General features: G+C 47.7%; 2 protein-coding genes across 3 annotated transcripts in view; one reads left to right on the forward strand and one right to left on the reverse strand.

Annotated features, from left to right (window-relative positions):
* The first annotated feature begins 1123 nt into the window (after positions 1-1123).
* Positions 1124-4758, forward strand: NUPR1 (nuclear protein 1, transcriptional regulator). Its single transcript, XM_029607054.1, has 3 exons — positions 1124-1448; positions 3393-3546; positions 3700-4758. Exons 1-2 carry the CDS (start codon positions 1139-1141, stop codon positions 3533-3535), a joined length of 453 nt encoding a protein of 150 aa, XP_029462914.1. The 5' UTR covers positions 1124-1138; the 3' UTR covers positions 3536-3546; positions 3700-4758.
* A 680-nt stretch (positions 4759-5438) lies between these two features.
* The window catches only part of LOC115094226, a 39924-nt gene continuing 29184 nt past the window's right edge, over positions 5439-16178 (reverse strand). Inside the window, exons 8-12 of one of the 2 annotated variants that reach the window (XM_029607053.1) lie at positions 11011-11156; positions 9403-9487; positions 8880-8992; positions 8322-8406; positions 5439-7869 (exon numbers count right to left, since the gene is read on the reverse strand). In XM_029607053.1, coding sequence (XP_029462913.1) covers positions 7813-7869; positions 8322-8406; positions 8880-8992; positions 9403-9487; positions 11011-11156 — 486 coding nt within the window. In that variant the 3' untranslated portion in view covers positions 5439-7812. Of the gene's footprint in view, positions 7870-8321; positions 8407-8879; positions 8993-9315; positions 9488-11010; positions 11157-16178 lie in introns of both variants that reach the window. The other variant, XM_029607052.1, reaches the window with a different exon arrangement.

Raw genomic sequence — 16178 nt, forward strand, 5'->3', positions numbered from 1 at the left:
TATTCTTTTTAAATTATTTACGCACTGACATATAGGACTTCACCAACAGTGTGAGCAAAGACCTACTAATGTTGCTATTTCAGTGGTTAAGAACTGTACCTCTTTTCCCTTTTTATTTTGCATTTTATTTTACTTTTCATAAAGAGCTAATGAGAGAAACTGCAAGTTGCTAGAAACTGTTAGAAACTAGCTTAGCAGAATATAAGCAGGAACTCAGCAACCCCCTCTTGGCAACAATAACAATAAGGCATAAGAACAAATTAGAAACCACAATCTGCTTAGAGTAGCACATATAGTATAGACAGGGGAGGATGCATGTGAATGACAGATTGTCAGAGAGAGAGAAATGTTGCTCTTTTAGCAGTTGGAAGGAGGCAAGTAGAGATAAGACTGTACCCCACCTCCCTCCCTGCACTTGGCTTTAGCAAGGACTTTTGCACAGAAAACGTAACTTAGAAACTGCAGGTAGAGGAAGGCATCATGAACAGTATCTTATTGGGCAAGGACATTTGCACATACAGTAGGGAAAAGGGAGGAGAGTCAGGAACAGGATTGAACAAGTGGAAGGAGTCAGGGAGATAAGCACAGCAGGGACAAAGGGGTTCAGTAATTGGCTACTGGACCCCCAGAAGAGAAGGTAAGGGGAGGGGGGTGGGGGAGGAGTAAAGAAAAGAGGTTGGCATGAGATGAGCAGCACCTGGACAAAGGGAACAGGGAATGACCAAGAAAGGGAATTTGTAAAAACACAGAGGGAGTTATTGGGGAGGGGAAAGTGGGGTAGACCAGGGAGGGGGCTTGCTTAGGCTGATAAATGTATACATTGAAAGGCACACTGCTGTGAGGGTGTGCCTACTTGTGTGTGACGCCCGGACTTTGCGTTCACGGTATAATTTCCTGAGAAGGTGCAGTACCACTTCTAACACCAGGAAGCCAGGAAAGACTGGCGTATGCTGGGACACACAGACCAAGTGCGGCGGGACCCCCAGCTATAATGGGGTCTCTTCTACTCCTGCTTGCAGCGGAGGAGACGTGGGTGAGTCAGAGAGTGGCCTGCGCGTGCCTGCTGTTTGTGTACCATGCGCACGTGCTCCCGTCACGCGCTTCCACATAGACAGGCAGTCACGGGCTGGGGCTAGGGATGGCGCAATGCTTGGCAAGCACCGCGAATCCCAGCCCGACCCCCAAGAGGCTGATGCAACTGGAGGAGGGGGAGAGGCCAGGCCAGCACAGTGTGTATATAAGGCGAGGACAAAGGCAGGAGCAGCGTACACAGCGCAGAAAGGGCGATCGGGTGGTGCGGCGCTCTCAGCAAGCTTTGCCGTCTCGCCCCGCCAGCGTTTCAGCCATGAGCACCTCGTTCGTGGAAGCCGGGAAGCTGCAGCCCACAGCCTTTGAGGTCCAGTACTTCGACGAATACGATTTCTACAACCTGACCGATCGCTACACTAGTAAGTGGCTTCCTCCCCTCTCGCCTCTGTCCGATCCCGCCCGGACATAGAGTCTTACATCTTCAGATCTTTTAAGATTTTTTTATTTATCAGGAGAACGCCAGACTTTTTTTTTTTTTGAGTGCAAGCGAAAACCTTCCACAAGTTATTTTATGTTATTTGAGGCGCCACTGGAACGGCTCTGATGTGTAAACAAGATCCACTCTTGCGAAATTCTTCCACCCAGAGGAATAAAAGCGCTTTCAACAAGCTCCGAGCCAAGTGGATCTCCTCTGGCTGGGATCGGCAGTCCCTTAGACCTTTTAGTCTGTGGTATTATTGAATTGGGTAGGCTAACAAATGACCTCGACCTCGCAGCCTGCAACGCTGTTGAGTTTCTCAGACAGGAGCTGGGTGCGCTTTACAGAGAGGGCGAGTTCTTAAAGTAGATGCCTCCAGTAACAGATGAGGCACAGGAATTAGGGTGGGTGAAAAAAGGTTTCAGTCTCTTATAACTGAGGTTTGGGAGAAATATCTCAATAAACTCCTCGGAGCACCATGGCGCTTGCATAAAATCATTCTGTAGGAAAAATCGAGATGGTAGTCATTACGCCTGTGAAAGAAGTAGGGAGCTCTTTAAACTTTAGTGTTTATTTGTTGAGTTTTATATAGCGTCATTCGGTAAAGCCATCATAACGATTTATGTGATTGAAAAAAACCGAGTCCGTGGAGGTTGGGAAACAGTTTAAAGACCCAGCAAAAAATGTGTTCTAGTTAGGTAGGTAGTGCATGGATTTTAGAGATGCTGCTGCTATTCCCTTCACATCATGGCCCTGTATCACAAGGCTTACAATAACCTTGTGATAGGTTTTAATGTTTGAGTACTTGTGACTTGGATTAGCCACTGTTGGAAACAATACTGGGCTTGATGGACCCTTGGTTTGACCCGGTTTCTTATGCCTTAAGTTTTCTTTAGGGCTACTCAGTCTACACCATGCACACAGTACCCGTTTCCTGTGGCAAGAATTGGGACACTTCTGTAGCATACTTGTATAAATTATATACATATATTTGAACATTTAAAAAATACATTTAATTTCACTTCTGAAAAACGTCATCATCTGGCAAAGTGGCACAGGCTAACCGCTAGTCAGATAAGTACTTATCTCCCACTGATGTTTCAAGCGATTCCGTGCCCCCTTCCAGAGAGAAAATGTGTGTTCTGCCTGTGCCGAATGCACATTTTCCAGTCAACCTACTTATTTTAACTCTTGATGCATTAGCATGGTATTAGTTTATTGCATCAAAAGTTAAAACTGCACTGAAATCCCACCTTTTCTTTAATGCACAGATAATTGCATTGGCCTGTTAGGGCTCTTATTTTCTCCCATTTTGGGAAAAATGCTTAGTAAACCTTTAGTAAATATGCCCCTTAGATTTAAAAACCTTCTGTACCTGGATGAAACTCACCTTGAGCTACCATTGAAAAGGTGTGAACTAAATCTATCTAAAGAAAAAAAAAAAGTAGAGATCAATTCAGGAGATGAAGGGAAAACAAGGATTCATTCTCATTCTTACTTGGCACCTATGCTCACACACAGTACTAATCCTGTCTCATCTACCCATCTTATTTATCTCCTTTCTTACATGCACAAACAACTCCTATTGCTTAGGAATAGCAGCAGTTTGGGACTGTATCCTCCTCCTTTGCTACTGGGGCCCAGCTTGCCGTTTGAACTGCATGGGATGTGACTGTATTATGTGGTTCATAGCAAGAGTCAGGTCTTGGGCAGAGGAGGATGCAGCCAAGGCACCACTGCTGGCTTAGATGATTGGTGCAGGCAGCTGTGGGTGGGACTGTGCACTACTTGGGCAGAGCAACTATTGGTATATTTGTGTGAACTGATGTGCACAGCTGCAGCCTGGGAATCTCACCATTGACTAATCTGCTTCTCTTATTGCCAGGTGGGGCCAGCCGCAAAGGACGCACCAAGAAAGAGGCCAGCGAGAACACCAATCGCAGCAATCCTTGTGGGCATGAGCGCAAAATTGTAGACAAGTTGCAGCGGACAGAGGCCAAGAAGAAGGACCACAACGTGCAGGAGTGAGAGAGACACAGGTGAGAGCAGAATAGGTCACAGATGGGAGTCACAAGAAAGCTAGTGGACCACAAAGGTCTAGCATGCAGGGAGTAATAATGAGGCGATAGGACAGAGCAGTAAAATGGTAGAGAGGGTTTTGACATTCTCCTTTTCTCTTTGGACTCTCAAAGGCAAACCGGACTGTACTCTCAGGTTTCTAGAAATACGGCTCTGGCTTCGGAATGCAACTTTGGATCTGTAACGGCTCAGACGCGGTGATTTCACCACTGGCGGTGGCCATGGATCAAGGCTGAAGGCAACAGGGGGAAGAAAATGAAGGTTCTGTACAAGCTCAGCATTCTTACCCTCAGTCTGTTTGAGAATAGCTTATTATTTTAAGGTGGCAGAAGGCTTGCATGGAGATCTTCTGCCTCAGGCAGTGGCAGAGAGAGGTCAAGGAAGAACAAAGCCCAGCACTCCCTTTGCATGCAGGAGGAGCTTCAAGGAGAGGTAGTGTGATAGATGGTTGAGGATTAGTCACTAACGGGCTGTCATTAGGGAAGTAGCTGAGCCAGTCCTGGTTTTATTCCCCTCACCCCCCTGGGGCTGATGCAATAAAATGCATTCAGCTTAGCACACATTTTGGATGCCTAGATCAGCACCTGATGCAATAAGAAAATGAGCGTGTCCAAAACACCCACGCAAACAAATGCATAGCCAATAGCCTCATCTATGTGGAATTTACATGTGATGGGCACTATTAGCTATTCTTCTTCCAATGCAGGAAAGTGTTGGGTGCCCAACGCATTCTTCTTAATGCTGTAAATTCAACTTTACTCCACAGCGGTGGAGTAAAGTCAATTCATGAGTCAAGGGCTTAAGAAAAAAAAAGCAGCCCCCTGTATCCTCATACTTAGACACTTAAATTTACTGCTTGCACTGTTGAAAAATAAATGTATACTGGCTTGATTTACAAAAATTATGGCCACACATGTAAGATGCCCATAGCAAGGAGCATTTAAATTAGCTTGAAGAAGTAAGATAAAAAATGGACACTCGTATTGAGCTCCCATTGCAAGGTGGGCACCTAGTGCATTGGAGCACTACAGGGACACAATTCCCTAGTGTACCCTTTTTATGCAGTTCCTCACTTAAATACAGCATCGGGGGCCCAGGGAAGTGTGTTAGGAAACCAGGCGCTCAATATGAGCACCAGTTTTCAGCATGTGTCTTATTGCATCAGCTCCATTGGAAATATAAATCTGTCATAACCTGTGTAGCAGAGCTACAAGTCTCCAGGTGCAGTGGGATAAAACCAGGATTAACGCAGTAAGGCAAAATAGTGGGGAATGGGGATCACTTCAGACCTTTTTGAAGTGATTTTTTAAGTAATCTAGTTTTAATTTAGACTATTGTAGATTTGTGTGACATTAAACTGTAAACATTATGAAAACCGTGTGTGGGGTAAAACAGCTCTCTTTCGTGCAGGCTTGTCAGGGAGATTAATCCACAGCTTGTCTGCAAGTTTCTACTTTGCACCTTGTGTGCAATCAGATCGTTTGTGTAGTAAGCTGTAAAATAATTTTTATACATAATCAGGAGCCTGTAAATGGTGTCCCATCACTACCAGGAATCGAGACAGTGGTATTCATGTACACATGCAGCATGTAATGATTTCTGGGATGGGCATAGGTTATTTTTCCTAGCTTTTGTTTTACTTCTATGTAAAATAAAGAGTGGTGCAAAAAAACAAATCTTGTACAAGAGTTCTTTTTTGGTTTTACTTGTCACATTGCAGCTCCCATCAGATCTAATAGCCTGCTCCCCACTGTAGTGGATTATTCTTTATCAGTGTGCCCATTACTAACAATCCTCCAAAGCCAGCAGGCAATAAAGAAAAAAAAAATGAAATTAAAGTGGTCAAGTTATACTCATTCAATTGAAAACATTTATTGCATTTGTACAAAAATACTACACTACAAAAGGGGAAGCTACAGCTGCCTGTAGGTTCCATCCAGTCCCCCAGTGGTTATAAAATACAAGGAGCTGTGGTCCTCGGCCAGTGAAAGATGGCCCAAGGCCCTCATAACCCACACAAGCCAAACCCTCTCACAGTGCAAATATATGAAATTGCTGGTGGAATAAGCAGAAGGCTTCTCACGAATGGTATTAGCAGTCCTCCAAGAGTTCTTGCTTAAAGCCAGAATTCTGAGCTGGAAAAGCAGCACAGCCCCTAACCCCCAGCAGCAGTGGCTCAGTGAAAGAGTGTAGTTGCAGCACTTACTACACTGCTGTTGAAATCCACAGGAGCTGGGTGGTGCTACTGCTATTTGAAACCTAAAGCTGAAGAGGAGGCACTTACATTATGAGCTGCATAGTTAAGGGGGTGTGGAAAAAGGTATGGCCTCAAAAGGTAGTCAAGACCTCTGCAATATGCTGGCACTGAGCTGTAGCGTGGTTGGAGAGTCACCGTGCACTCGCTTCCTTAAAGAGATCTTTCATACTTAGTCTTGCTGTCTTAAGAGTTGTGGTATTCATGGACAGGCCTCAAAAGCCACAAACAGGTCACATTTTCAAGATATCTTTAATGAATATGCATGAGACAGATCTGAATACAACTGAGGTGAATGCAATCCTGACATGCATTTTCATTAAAGATATGCTGAAACCCCATCCGTGACCCTGGGGATTGGAAGTGAATACCACTATCTTAGAATGAGACCGCAGTGGGATAAGTGGCAGCTGCCACTGCACATCACAGCTAGCTTGCAATGGATTCTCTAGAGCAGGGCTTCCCAAACCTGTCCTGGGGGACCCCACAGCAGTCAGACTGTCAGGATATCCCTAATGAATATGCATGAGAAATTTGCATATACCGAGTCTCCATGATATGCATATTTACTGTGGCTGTGGGATCAACAGGTTTGGGAGGCCCTGCTGTAGAGGCAGTGAGGACTGGAGAGAGTTATCACAGCTTATTCAGGATAAGGCCTGAGCAGGGAGAGAAAGCCACTGCTACAAAATAAACACTCAATCATCCTATAAAAGCAAGGCTAGGCACCTTTGGTCCTGGAGTACCACAAACAGATCTGGTTTTCAGGAGATCCACACTGAATATGCATGAGCTATGGAGGTAGTACATCTCATGCATATTCAGCAAGGATATCCTAAAAACCAGATGCATTAGTGGCCTAGAGTTCCTAAACCCTACCATAAAGAACTGTAAGAAAATGTTTCATTTGAGAAGGAAGGCAGACAGAGGAAATCTGTATGATAAAGAAGTCAGAATCAGTGGGGGAGGGGAACAATTCACAATAGCATGGGCGTAGACCAGTCTTCTCAAGAGTCCTCAGGGCACAACTCAGTCATCTTTTTAGGATATCCACAAGGAATTTGTATACAATGGAAGCAGTGCATGCAAAGCTCTCTCATGCCTATTCATTGGATATCCTGAAAATCTGCTCAGTTTGCAGCCCTTGAGGACTGGGAGCTGCCTGCCTTGCAGTCGCAGGGCTGTATAAGGCTCGAGCTGATATCACACAACCGGCAGTATCCCTACCAGAGGAGCTGCAGTCCATGTCAGATTATCCTTAGATGCAGGTAGTGAAATATTCCCTTCCTAACATGGGGAGAGAACAATGTTCTAGCTAAGGGCAGAGTTATTATTCTTACAACTTGGGGGTGAAAAACTTGTCATACAGTAAAGAGTGGAGGAAAAGAAACAAATGCTCCTACAGCTATCTGCACAACGGGCAGCTTCTCCCATGGCTCAGGGTAAGAGTCTGATCTCACATTTAAGGCAGTCAGATTACAAGCATTGGCTACGTCACAGGGATGAGGGGGGAGGGTTTCCCACCACAGGGTCAGTGTCAGGAAATTCACAGCTTCTGAGATTCTCAAGGAGAGAAAGCAGGTCAGACGTCTTGCTCTAAAGGCAGGCACAAACCCTACTTGCCTGCACGTACCCAGATCAGTCCAGACACATCTTGGGCAGCATCCCTCGTGCAAGGAGAGGGCTGCGGAGTTTCTAATCTTCATTCCTTCCCCTTGCATAGAGATGTGGAGGTGACAGGTAGGAGAGAGAGATTAGGGCAGGATTGTTTTCTCCAGAGCCAGGTAAGAGGGTGCAGAGACAGCACCGATGGGCAGGAGATTGGATATAAGATGGGACCCATAGCATCAGCGCTGCTTCTCCATTCTGCAGAGAGAGAGAGAGAGTGGTGGCAGCTGTGTGTCCATCCTTTCACCTCAGATCCCTGTGTCCGCCTGCCTCCAGCGAGGGAGGTAAAGATCTGACTTCTCTCTCAGCTCAGGTCCTGCTCCCCGATACTCTGCCGCAGGTATTCTTCATACAGCTGCTTCTGTGAAGAGAAGGGAAATCAGCGGGAAGGAAGCACTCTCCCAGCGTAACATCTTTAATGGGAAGAATGGAGCGCTGATGTTTATAAAATCATAACTGGGATGGGGCGGGACAGTTATTTACCCCTTCAAATACTACTAAAACAAGGAGGCACTCCCATCAAACCCACAGCAGATTGAAAACAAAACCGTAGGAAATATTTTTTCCACACACAATTCCCCATCAAGCTGTGGACGCTGTGGCCAGACGGTACGAGTAAGGCCACAGAGGTATTAGGCAGGTAGACTCGGGAAAGCTATCACCTGTCCTTGGGAGCGAGCAATAAGAAACAGATGTACTTTTTAGGATCTTCCAGGTACTTGTGCCCGTTGGAGACAGGATGCCGGGCTCAATGGGGTTTCCCCCCCCCCCCCCCTCCTCCATTTGCTTGTGCAGACTCTCCCTGCCCCTCACCTTCTTTTGCCTCACCACCTCCTGCACATACTCCCGCTGCTCCCACAGCCGACGTTTCTGCTTCTTAGAGAGTGTCCGTTGGGTCCTGGAGGGAGACACAAGAGAAACCAGCGAGTGCCTCCCCTCCACAGCTCCTGCGGGGTCCTCCTTCAGGAGGTACTGGAGGGAATGATGCAGGGGTGCTGACCGGTGGGGGATGGGAGTCTTCAAACCTCCACTGCAGATTTCGCAGCACTGCAGCAATGCTTTTCCAGCTGCAGATGTTAGAACTGGAACCTCTAACCCTTCGGGTTCCAAATCGGGGCAGGGCTGCCACCGAACTAAAAGGAGAAGCCGCCCTAGCTGAGTTAATAGGAGGGGGGCCCTATATATATATTTTAACCAGGCCACTTAAATCCATGCCCTTATTACTGTGCCCCATCGCAAAGGAGCTCACATCTCCCGCCGTCCCAGCCTCTCCCAGCTGTAGGGAACACTGCATGAGCAGCACAGGTGGGAGGCAGTGACCTCCTCCAGTCTCCTCCCCAAATTTAGGGTAACAAAAGTCCCATTCGTTACCTGAACGAGTATCTGGCCAGCAGAAGCAGCAGGAAGGACAGGAGAGAGAGGCCCAGGAAGACATAGAGGGTCTGCTCCTCAGGGATCAGCTGCCACACCACTGCCACAGGGCCCTGGATGAGGGAAAAGAAGGAAATCCAGCCCCACATACAAAGCACACCGTCGAAGGAACAACAGGGAATGGGCCTCTAACCAGTGCAAGAGGATCTGCCCAACCAGCCACCACTAATCCCGGGAGGGTGGTGAACAGGTGCTAAATCTTCTGCACAACACACCTCAAGCTTGCCAATGCCTTCCTTGTGAGAGGAGTAGCTGGTTAAATTCGGGGGGAGGGAGATAAGTGGAAGAACACCTCTTCCCCACCCCCAGCCCCACCCATGTGAGGTGCAGCAGCACCAGGAATTTGAATGTCACCGGGCTCTCTTCTACCCCATACCGTATAAATCTCCAGCGCCTCGGTGCCACTGTCCCCCAACACTGCAGTCCAGAGCTCTCGAGATGTCACTCCTAAAATCACACTGACCAGGAGGAAGACGGGGAGCAGCAAGCCAGTAAGGCCAAAGAGACAGCCCTTCAGCCAGGTGCGCCTGTTGTGTCTGTTCATCTCACTGCCAGGAGAGAGAGAGAGAGAGAGACACACAGAGGTTAAAGTGTTAACTGATTCATGGCAAGGTGTCCATCCCTCCGCCCCCAGCCCTATATTCTGTCCCTAGTTCTCCATTTCCACCCTCTGCCACTCAGGGATATCCCACTCTCGCTCCCGCCCACCTTCAGCAGACACCACATCATGTTTCCCCGATATCTATCGTAATCATAATATTGCTTTCATTTATTTGCATGATTTGAACTTTCAACCCCCTTTCAATCACATTTGTATTTGTGATTACTGCACCTTCTAGCCCTAAAAACCTAAAAAACTAACACAGCATTGCCCTTCGCTCATTATGGTATTTCAAGAATGGAGCCCCACACCCGTCACGATTTGAAGCTCCAGGGAGGAACACTCAGAACCAATGTCAGGAAGTATTTCTTCACGGAGAGGGTGGTGGATGCCTGAAATGCCCTTCTGGAAGAAGTGGTGAAGACCAGATCTGTGAAGGACTTCAAAGGGGCGTGGGATAAACACTGTGGATCCATAAAGTCTAGAGGACGTGAATGAAGAGTGGGTGGCTCACGGGAATGACGGCTACTGCCTGGAGATAATACCCTTATTCAATAAACATACACACGGTTAATGCGACTCCAACATTGCTCTAAGCTTCAACGGCAAGAGAAAACGTGGAAAAAGATTTGCATTCACAAAAAAAGCGGGGAGTTGCTTGCTTGTTACGGCGGTTACTACCCCAAACCAAATAAGTCTGGTACTTCACTTTCAATGCATATCCAGCATAGCTCTCTGCTTCTACGGCAGGGGAGAAAGACTGATACTTCACTTTCCATGCATATTCAGCATAACTCTCTGCTTCAACGGCAGGGGGAATGAAGAAAAGTAGATCTATATACAGACAACAACCAACAAGGTCTGAATTATTTAGTCTGGGTAAACAAATAAACATGGGTATAGCTTGCTTATTGCAGCGGTTACTACCCCTAACTAATTAAGCTAGATATTTCACTTAGATGCAGCTCCAACACTGCTCTCTACATTAATGGTGGGGGTGGAAGGGAAATAGAATCAAAAGGTTACTAAGAGCCAAGAGTAACAGATAAGAATGAGAAAAAAAAAAGTGCGAAACTTGCTGGGCAGACTGGATGGACCGTTTGGTCTTCTTCTGCCGTCATTTCTATGTTTCTATATTGTGCTTTCCAACGAGGTGATTTTTTTTTCCCAAACTCCAAAATCCACAGCAGGCATTGTGTTTCCCATGCCTATAGACTTTTGTGCTACCAACATAAACGCATTATAAAATCCAATTGCAATGTGAAAAAGGGAGACTCGTGTTTGTCATGTCCAGTAAAATCATAGCTGTATCAATATCCTTCTCCCTCACCCTTTCCACTGTTCTCCAGATCAGCTCAGCGTACTAGCCAAATCCATTTCCTCCCTCCTGCTGCGGCACCTGCTCCACAGTGTCCATTACCTGCTCACAGACGTCTCACTTCTCTCTTTTTTCCCTTCCCCAGCACTCACTCATTCTGCTTCAGCACCCTCTCCACCGTGCTTGTGATCAGCTCACAGTCCTTCTCCAGCGAGTTGAGGGTGTTCTGCACTGTCTGATTGATCGTCTTCTCCACGGTTTTACAGACCTCTTCTATCTGATTCACGCAGCGGCTGGGCTGGGAAACAGAGGAGATGGGGCAGGTTAGTCTCTGCTCGGGTGGGAGAACCCCTGCTGTATAGGCAAATAGGAACAAGAGAAATGCGGAGCTACTCTGGTCTGTGGCTGAACACTAATGTTTATCGGGGCATGGTGGGAGAGAAGTACAGCAAGTAGTACTGCACCTTCTTATGGAGAAAGGATAAAGATCAGCATTACATCTTCAAGATTGTGGGAGCGTGTCCGTGTGTTGGCCAGGAATGAAGGGGGATCCTTACGTTGCAGAATATGTGCATTAAAGGAAAATTGGTTCTTACCTGCTAATTTTCGCTCCTGTAATACCACAGATCAGACCAGACAACCAGGTTATGATTTCCCACCAGCAGATGGAGGCAGAGAACAAAACCTTGAGGCACTGCTACATAACCGAGTGTGCCACATGCAGTCCCTCAGTATTGACCTGTACCCAAGCTAAGAAAATAGAAACTACCTAAAACTCCTCTAGGGCGAACAGGTAAGGCCCCTGCCCTGGAGCCCCCTCTGATCTCCATAAAACTCCACAAACTTAATCAGAAAGGTGCAACCATCTTACGATGGCTATCAGAAAACAGTCTTTTGGCAATGACGGGGAAGGTCTCTGGACTGATCTGTGGTATTATAGGAACAAAACTTAGCAGGCAAGAAACCAATTTTCCTTTCCTGTACATACCCAGATCAGTCCAGACAAGCGGGATATACTCAAGCCCTCCTTAGACTGTGTGGGAACCAGAAAGACCTGCGCGCAAGGCACCCTCACCAAACAACGCCTCTTGCTGGGCGTGCACGGTGAAATGTCTGGTGAAAGTGTGTAGCAAAGACCACACCGCCGTTCTGCAAATTTCCTGAGGAGAAACTAATTGACACTCTGTCCAGGAAGCTGCCTGCACCCCGATAGAATGGGCTTCCAGTCCCTCTGGAACCCTACGACCTTTACAAAAGGTAAGCAGAGCAAATAGCCTCCTTAAGCCATCGTGCAATTGTGGCCTTCAAGGCCTTATCACACCTTTTTTCACTCCTCCAAACAATACAAAAAGATGATCTGAGTGCTGAAAGGAATCCGTGACCTCCAGATAATACAAAATAACCCAGCGTACATCCAACAGATGCAGTTCCCTCTCCTGAGAGGAGTTCCGGGACCACTCTGGAAAGGCCTGAAGATAGGAAAATTGGTTCTTACCTGCTAATTTTTGTTCATGTAGTACCATGGATCAGTCCAGACTGCTGGGTTTTGCCTCCCTTCCAGCGGATGAAGCCAGAGAAAAACTTCAAGAGCACCCCCGCTTAAGCTAGTGTGACACCTGCATCTCTTCAGTATTAAATTACCAAAGCAGAAAACATTTAACACTTTAATGGACATGTCAAGCAAAGGACAAGAAAAACCAATCTAACTATGTACATGAGAATTGTATGAGCAGGATAAGGAGAAACCTGTATCCTTCTTCAGCCATATTAAATCAGACAAGCAACAGGTTCTCAAGAAAAAAAACCTGGTCACCCCTAATGGACTGGCGCCTGGACTGATCCATGGTACTACAGGAACGAAAATTAGCAGGTAAGAACAGATTTTCTTTTCCCTGTTCGTACCCAGATCAGTCCAGACTGCTGAGATGTACCAAAGCTTCCCTATCTGAGGTGGGACCTTGAGAGTCCCGCTCGAATGACACTACTCCCAAAACTGTTGACGTCTGGCACCTGGATGTCCAAACGGTAATGTCTGGCAAAAGTGCGCAGAGATTTCCAGGACACCGCCCTGCAAATTTCTTGCAGCGAGACCAACTGGCACTCTGCCCAGGAAGTAGCCTGCGACTGGATCAAATGAGCTTTCAAACCCTCTGGGACAGGCCGACCGCGACAAATATAAGTGGAAGCAATGGTCTCTTTCAAACAACGGGCTATGGTCGCTTTTGACACTTTATGACCTTTCTTAGCACCACTCCATAGAACAAAAAGGTGATCCAAGACCCAAAAAGCATTAGTGACCTCGAGATACCGCAAGAGAACTCTCCGGACATCTAGATGCCTCAATTCCCTAGCGTGAGGCGTATCCAGCCCAATATTAGGAAAAGCCGGAAGTTCCACTGACTGATTTAAGTGGTAAGCTGAAACAACTTTTGGGAGAAAGGAAGGAACTGTTCTGAGTGAGATTCCAGAATCAGAAATTTGTAAAAAAGGTTCCCTGCATGAGAGGGCTTGAAGTTATGATACCCTCCTAGCTGAACATATCACCACCAAAAACACTGCCTTAAGTGTTAAATCTTTTAAAGTGGCCTTCTTCAAAGGTAGCATCGCATAAGACCTAAGGACCGGATTAAGGCTCCAAGATGGACATACTGGACGTCTGGGGGATTCAGATGTTTCGCCCCTCTAAGGAAATGTACTTCAGGATACGCCGCCAGGTTGTGCCATGAATCTTGCCTCTCAGACATCCCAAGGCTGCCACCCACACCCCAAGGGAATTAAAAGACAAGTCTTTGCTTAGGCCTCTCTGTAAGACACCAGAATCTGCGCCACTGAGGACTGACGAGGAAGGACACCCTGCTCGCGACACCACATCTCGAAGACTTTCCACACTCTGAAGTCAGAGAGTTAGAGGTCTTCCGAGCCCAAAGAAGGATGGTAATCACGTCTTCTGGATAACGCTTCTTTAACCGCTGCCTTTCAAAAGCTAGGCCAGTAGACAAAAGGGATCCGCCTGTTCGAAAAATATAGAACCTTGACAAAGCAGATTTGGAAGATGACTCAGCCTAAGGGGTCCTTCCACTGCAAGGTTGATCAGATCCATGAACCAGGGTCTTCGGGCCCACTCCGGAGCCATGAGAATCACCTTCCCTGGGTGAACTTCTTTTCACCTTAGAATCTTGTCTCTGCGAGGCCATGGTGGAAACACAGAGCAGAATGTCGTGTGGCCAAGGGAGCACCAGGGCATCAACACCTTCCGCTTCATGTTCCCTTCTGTGACTGAAAAAGAATGGTGCCTTGGCATTCTGCCGAGTCGCCATACGGTCCAGATGAGGAGCACCCCATCTGCGAGAGATGAGGGTCATTGCATCTAAATGAGAGCTCCCACTCTGGGGTTTAGCCTCGGGTGTCTCAGAAAATCCGCCTGCACATTGTCTATTCCCGCTATGTGTGATGCCGCCAACAAGGCTAGCTGTTCCGCCCAGGTTATCAGCATTTCTGCTTGCAGAACCACTGGATGACTTTTGGTTCCTTCCTGACGGTTGATGCAGGCTACTGTCGTCGCATTCTCCGACAGAACCCGTACTGCCCGGGGGTGCACGAGAGGAAGAAAACTCTGCAATGTCAGCTGCACCGCCCTCATCTCTAGGCATTTGATGGACCACTATGCCTCTTCCATCGACCATTGGCCCTGGACTGATTGAGACTGGCACACTGCCCCCCAACCTGAGAGGCTGGTGTCCGTGGTCACTATCACCCAGTGAGGCACTTCGAGGTCCACCCCGCGCCTCAAATGATCTTGGGCAAGCCATCAAGACTGGACATGGCAGACTGTGAGCGGTAAGGGAACCTGAAACTCCTCAGACATCGGATCCCACCGGGATAGTAGCACTTTCTGCAAGGGCTGTGAGCAAACGTCCACGGTACCAACTCCAGAGTGGACGCCATGGAGCCAAGGACCTGCAAATAATCCCAGCCCTGGGTACTGGAGCTGCTAAGAGATGTTGAACTTGCGTCTGCAATTTGGCAATTCATTCCTCCATGAGGAAGACCTTGCCTACTCAGGTGTCTAAGCGTACCCCTAGGAAATCCAGGACATGAGAAGGATGAAGATGACTTTTTGACTGAATGACGATCCATCTGAGGGACCGCAGTCAATGCAAGACCTTGCCCACCCACCACCTGCTTGCAGAGTTCCTCCAACTTCGCCTGAATGAGCCAGTCATCCAGGCATGGGTGAACCAGTACCCCCTCCCTGAGGAGAACTGCCGCCACCACTACCATTACCTTTGTGAAAATGCGCAGAGCCGTAGCCAAACCGAATGGGAGGGAACAGAACTGGAAATCCATTCTTAGGATCATAAAAAATGGAGAAACCTTTGATGATCCTTGTGGATACCGATGTGCAGATAGGCTTCTGTCAGAACCAGGGAAGCCAAAAACTCCCCGCTACACACCGCTGCAATGACCAAGCACAGGGTCTCCATTCAAAAACGGGGCACCTTGTGGGCGCTGTTCGCCTTCTTCAGGTCCCTTCCTTTTTCGGTACCACGAAATAGATGGAATAATGCCCTGTTTCCCACTCTTGCTGGGGAATGGGAAAAATGGCCCTTAGGTCCTCCAGCCTCTGGACGGTTTGCCGCATAATCTGTTTCTTCATTGGTGAACCGCAGAGAGAAATCATAAACAGGTCTCCAAGACGGCAAGCAAATTCTAAAGCATAGCAGTGTTCTATGATGCTTAGCACCTACTGGTCTGACGTTATCTTGACTCATTCCTTGAGAAAGAGGGTCAGCCGTCCGCCAATTGTTGGGATGGAGGAATGGGTTGGCCATATCTCATTGAGAAGATTTGGACTCGAGGGACCCTTGAGCGGCCCCGTTGCGGCCCATTCATTGTCCGCGAAAGGACCGAGTCCAGGACTGGGATCTCCCCGAGATTTGCCTTTAGCCAGTTCCAGGCGCCTTTCTCTGTTGGAAGTGCCGTTGTCCCCAAAAATGAGAACGGTTTGCAAGAAAACCTTTAGCCCCCCTTAGGTTTATTTTCAGGTAACTTGTGCACCTTATTGTCGCCCAGAAACTTTATCAGCTGCTCCAAGTCCTCACCAAAGAGAAGTTTGCCTCTTCTCTTCTCCTCTTCTTTACCCCTTCCTCCTCCCCTTGCCCCCCCCTCTTGCCCTCCCCTTTCCCCTACCCCTCGCCTCTTCCCCCCTCCTTCCGCCCCATCCGCCCCCCCTACCTCTACCTTCTATCTCTCCCCCCCCCCCCCCTCTTTCCTTTCATTTCCCACTCATACTTTCTTGTGTTTGGAGCACACGTTTGTA

Source organism: Rhinatrema bivittatum, chromosome 6 (assembly GCF_901001135.1).
Source record: "Rhinatrema bivittatum chromosome 6, aRhiBiv1.1, whole genome shotgun sequence".
Lineage (NCBI taxonomy): Eukaryota > Metazoa > Chordata > Amphibia > Gymnophiona > Rhinatrematidae > Rhinatrema > Rhinatrema bivittatum.

Bases quoted from the DNA above. Each gene is read 5' to 3' on its own strand.
- NUPR1 (XM_029607054.1), top strand. From the start codon at position 1,139: ATGGCGCAATGCTTGGCAAGCACCGCGAATCCCAGCCCGACCCCCAAG. The intron at 1,449-3,392 runs GTAAGTGGCTTC...TCTTATTGCCAG, and splicing joins CCTGACCGATCGCTACACTA to GTGGGGCCAGCCGCAAAGGA.